The sequence below is a fragment of the Talpa europaea genome, assembly GCF_964194135.1.
Source record: "Talpa europaea genome assembly, chromosome: 8".
NCBI lineage: Eukaryota > Metazoa > Chordata > Mammalia > Eulipotyphla > Talpidae > Talpa > Talpa europaea.
Window position 1 is genome coordinate 23,439,817 of NC_140075.1, and position 5,270 is coordinate 23,445,086.

The window sequence follows — 5,270 nt, forward strand, 5'->3', positions numbered from 1 at the left end:
TGCCTGCAGGTGTCTGCTGGGGCTGGGGTAGGGCAGGCCAGGCCGGGGAAGGCCCTCAGGGCTTGTGTCCGGGTGCAAGTCCCCCTCCCCTAGGATGCGTGTCTGAAACAACAAAGCCAATTCACTAAGCGCAAAAAAACCAACTGAAAAAAACTCTTTACAAGAAAGAACAGAATCCTGAGGCGATCTTATCTAAGGTGGAGAAAGCACATGTTCAGCTATTGGCTAACTTTCAGCCTCGGCGCGTTTAGGGATTGGTTGACTTTCAGAAGCCAAATGGCCAGGGAGTAAGGCTGTTGCTGATCGGCCACTGTCGGAAGCAGGCCTAGAAATGAGCGCACTATTTTTTTTTTTTTAATGGATATGTCTAATTTAATTTAAAAAAAAAAAAGTGATCAGGTGGCCATAACCTTTGCTGGTCACTCAGACCTTCCACATCCCAAATCCTTTCTTCCCTTACAAGTTTGAATAAACCAAAAGTTGTTGTACTAAAGGGTCAGAAGCAACAATTGGGTAACACTATTCCTCAAACATAGGTGATGATTCAAGAAGAGATACAAATCTCAGCACCTCTTTCATTTAAAAAAGAGAATATTGGCTAAAAAAATTCTCATAGCTGCCTAGGAAGTTCTTAATCCTTCCACACAGATGCCTTCATCCATAAGCCATTTGGACTAAAACCGGAGTCCATTATTCATTCCCTCTCCGGCTCTTCTTGTGGCTTTTCTTAGATCTTTCAGGAGACTTTGAGTGGCTCCTATGTCTGTGACTACGATGATGACCTGGTGATTTGGAACGGGATCTGTGCCGTCTATCACGGGACCTACTGCGATGTCGTCTTGGACTTTTGCTCCGATGCCTTTCTCGGGGAGGGGAGGGGCTCCTCCTCTTGGGAGACCGACTCCCCCTTCTTGGAGACCGGCTCCTACTCCTCCTATAGCTCAGTGTGGGAGAGCGCCGGGGTTTGTCTAAGTCTCGGTAGCTTCGGCGGCGGTGATCAGGTGATGGTACTCGCTCCAGCTTTTCATCCTCCTCCTCCTCTGCTTCACTGGACTCCACGTCATCCATGTCTTCTTCTAGAGCACTAACCCGTGGCTCCAGTTGCTCGGCTTCCTCTAGCACATAGCGTTTCTGCAGCCGTGGGAGAATGATATCACAGACTCTCTCACTGTGCAGCAGTTCATCAATAAACTCGTCTACATTCATCAGTTCAAATTCCCCATTACGGTTCTGGCTCTTGATTTTTCTGTAGTCGTTATACAGAGGCTCCAAGTACTTGTAGCAATCCGTTGCAGTGCCTGTCAGCCTCATGTACAGTGCTCCCACCATGCGGACATACTTGAAGTCTTCATTTTTGATAAACTCTACAATGATGTCCTTCTCTGGTTGAATCTGAAGCATCTTCAAGGTCAAACATTAAAAGGGAGTTGGCTTTATGTTGCCACCATAGACGCCACCCACAAACCTTAACTCCATGGCTTTATCTACAACAAGTTCAGCTGTAAGCCCAAAGCACTCTTCTTTCCAGTATTTGGACTCATAAATTCGGGTTCGAATGATCTTCTCCACCAGATATTGAGGGTTGGTGCCGTGGATGCTAATGCGCATCCTTCACCGTGCGGTTCGCCATTTTAGAATGCTTTCACTTCTATTTCCAGCAGGTCCTTTAATACGTCACATCTGGATTTAACAAAAAAAAAAGGAGATGGGATAAACTAAACAGCTTAAGCGACCATCTTGAAACCTGAAAGTCGCTTATTTTTTTTTTTAAAGATTTATTTATTTATGCATACAAGAACTGGAGTACAGGCCAGAGGCGCGGGGGGTAAGAAGATTCACCAGAGACAGAGTGGGGAGCAGAACAGGCAGACTGACTGAAACACACTGCTGAGGGGAGCAGCGGGGAGACAGGAGAGGTCTGCTGCGCATGTGGGTAGCGTCCTGGCTGGGGATCGAACTCATGTTGCAGTGGCTGCAGACAGTTTCATAGGTTGCGTCTTAAGCCCTTGCACCACCAGGGAGGCCCTGAGGCCACCGCTGATTGGCTGGAGATCAGGGTCTAGTCAAGCCGTCAGTGATTACTGGGGCAGGTTTACGATGATGGGTTTGTAGTGAGTCGTTCATGGCATGGAACTTGGGCCCTGCACGCTTCTCCTTCCTTGAATTTAGAGACTAGAAGTGTTTTATTTTCGCCTTTCCCCCCACTCCTCGCTTTTCCTCTTTCTGACCGGCTGAGCCCTGGTCATCTGTCCCAAACTTTGTCCAGAAGTTAGTGTCTGTCCCTGCCTGGCCATTCGTTCCTCGTCAGCCCTTTGTGCGGTGTCCCAAATGGAGACCAGAGCACTAGAAGACAGGCCAGGGCCCTACCCTTCTGGGGCTGGCCACACCCTCCTCAGGGTGACTGAGCCCTGAGACCCCGTAGTGTGTTCTAGTGTTCGCGGAGGTGCTGGCCCATTCTACCTCCCAGGCCTCCAGGGGAGCAGAGGAAACGTGGTGGCTGTGGGTCTTAGCTCCACTAGGGACGGCATCGAGGGGGCCCAGATTCTGCTGGGCAAAGACTCAGCTGAGGGTGGAGACAAGTGACGATCCTGGGGCCTTCTTGGGGAATCCAGTGCCACCTGTTGCATAGTCAGAGAACCACTGCTCCGACTCAGCTTGGTTGTGGGTTCCAGAGCAAGGAGACTGCCACTAAAGACTGCCAAGCCCTGTGGGTGCTGCTGTGGCGCCTCAGCCAGCGCAGGGAGCCAGGTGAGCACCCATGGCTGGTTTCCCACCGTGTTCACAGACCCTGACTTATACTAAAGATGGGACCTAGACGTCCAGCAGAGTGGAAGCTGCCGGTCTTCAACGCCCAGCTGGATGGATAACAGGTTGTAAGCGGAGGGTATGGTGGATTTGACAAAACTGGTGTAAATCTTAGCCTTCTTTTCTTTGCTCCTGTAAAGCCCAGGCTCAGTGCTCGCCACTCCCCTGCCCGCACATACAAGAGTGTGGACTGATCGCTGCTCCCCATTCCCATGACACAGCAGGACCCCCCCAGTGCTCACCCTGACCCCACCCCACCCCTCCTGGAGGGCTGAGGATGTACTCATGTTATAGATTAGCTGGCTTTAGTTAACTGCTCTAGAAATGGTAAAATAACTTTGGGGGGAAGGTACATTCATTTGGGTTTTAGGTCAGGAAAGCAAATTTGTATTTGTCTTTGGTCTGGGTTGGCTTTGGCCTTGGACCACGGGTCAGGAGAGCAAGAGGGTAGGGAGGAATGTTTTGGCTCCAGAGCAAGAGAAATGAGGTGAAGCCCAGCTCTGGCCAACACCATGTAGGGAACTGCCCTGGACCTTCAACCGCCGAGCTGCCTATTTCCACACACATGAGCACCCGCAATGGCTGGGCATGGTGCAGGCCTTCGTAGACTCCCCCGAAACCCTCAAGAGGTTCAGGGTCCAGTGGGGCATAGATAAGTGAGTAGGAGCTCATGGTGTAGAACTGTCAGGGCTGTTGAGGGGGGTGAATGTGGGCCTGTGGGAGCCCAGCTGAGGCCCCAGGCTCAGCTCAGGATGAGGGATGAGGCATGGCATCGGATGTCGTGGAGCAGAACCAGCCACCTAATTGGTATGGCCGGTGCAAAATGGACATACAGAGTCCCTTGTTCAAATCTCAGGATGGCAATAGCAAAGCATTAAACCCTGAAGTGGCCCTGCTTGAAAGAGGAAACACAGGAGCTGAGTGTGAAGGACACATGTGAGTGAGGCAGGGAAGCACTGTGGGCCTGATGCACACGGACACATGCCTTTTGGAATTCCCAAAGCCTCCTTTCCTTACTTCTTTCTTTCTTTTTTAAATAACAGGTCGAACTCCAGGCTTTCTGAATTACAATCAACAATTTTTTTTTAAAGATTTATTTATTTATTTATACAAGCCCTGGGTACAGTCAGAAGCACGGGAGGGTGAGAGAATTCACCAGAGCCAGAGCGGGGAGCAGAGCAGGCAGAAGGACCGAAGTACACTGCTGAGGGGAGCAGCGGGCGGCAGGAGAGGTCTGCGCGCCATGTGGGACCCTCCTCCGGTGGCCGGGGAGCAGCCGGGGATCGAACCGGAGCTGCAGAGGCTGCGGGCAGCTTCACAACCCAGCGCTCAACCGCTGCGCCTCCTCCGGGGAGGCCCTGCTTTCCCTACTTCTACTCAATAGATCTTAATACCTTCCCACCAGCTGATGCAGCCCCATAAAGGTTTCCCAGGCTTCAGCGAACCGTGAGCTGTCCTATCTTGGCAGGGTGTGGGGCTGGGTGTAAGGAGACACAGTCACTTAAATCTGACATTATAGCATTCCTAATCATTTGTAGTTAAAATGTCCTTTCCTAAGAAGTAAGTGTTGGGCCTCCCTGGTGGTGCAAGGGGTTAAGTCTCAGCACTACAAAGCTATCTGCAGCCTCTGAGCCCTGGCCAGGGAGCTACCCACATGGCGCAGCAGACCTCACCTGTCTCACCCGCTGCTCCCCTCAGCAGTGTATTTCAGCCAGTCTGCCTGTTCTGCTCCCCACTCTGTCTCTGGTGGATCCTCTCACCCATCACACCTCTGGCCTGTACCCCAGCTTTTTGTATGCATAAATAAAATAAATCGTAATAAAAAAGAAAGGTTTTTTTGGGATGTATTTGGCAAATAAACACACAAAAGTGAAATGAGACGTTTAGGTTGGTTTCTCTAATGAAGCAAAAAAAAAAACAAAAAAAAAACAAAACCGCTTTGTGAACTCCCCAAGGCTAGGCTCCACAGGTCCCCTTATCTTGATGTTATATGTTCTTGGAGGAGCCACAGAGACACCCTCCAGCCCTGTTGACAACTGAAGCAGGCAAGGAATGGGTATCTGTGCTCCAGAGACACCCACTTGGGGACGGAGGGTCCTCCCACTTTAGTTCCCCACTCTGCAGGGGGGCGGGGAGGGCCCAGCTCAGGCCAGAAGTTGGGAGGGCGGCTTTCGGACTTGGGGGAGATAAGAGCAGACAGAGAAGCTGAAGGCTCCCCTGATAACCCGCCAGGAAGCCAACATTGAACAAAACAGACAGATAAAGAGCAGACCGCCTCTCTCAAGGCCAAACAGTTTCAAAAGACACTCCTTGGGGTGGACACTGGGTAACTGGTAGAGAGATACCCTAGTGGGGAGCTAAGGCGAGTCTGGGCTGGCCATCTACAGTGGGACTGGGCTGTGGCTGGACAGCAGCTGGATACCTCCAGCCCGCTAGTTCTGGCCTCATCCCCCAAGGCCAAGTTT

At 51.2% G+C, this 5,270-nt stretch overlaps 1 protein-coding gene across 1 annotated transcript; it reads right to left on the bottom strand.

Annotated features, from left to right (window-relative positions):
- Window positions 1-690: 690 nt before the first annotated feature.
- Window positions 691-1,630, bottom strand: LOC311175080 (pre-mRNA-splicing factor 38A-like; the record flags this gene model as incomplete). Its single annotated transcript, XM_084239979.1, is given in 3 exon segments — window positions 691-1,416; window positions 1,420-1,599; window positions 1,601-1,630. Coding segments are annotated over 3 exon segments (936 nt in total).
- Window positions 1,631-5,270: the final 3,640 nt, after the last annotated feature.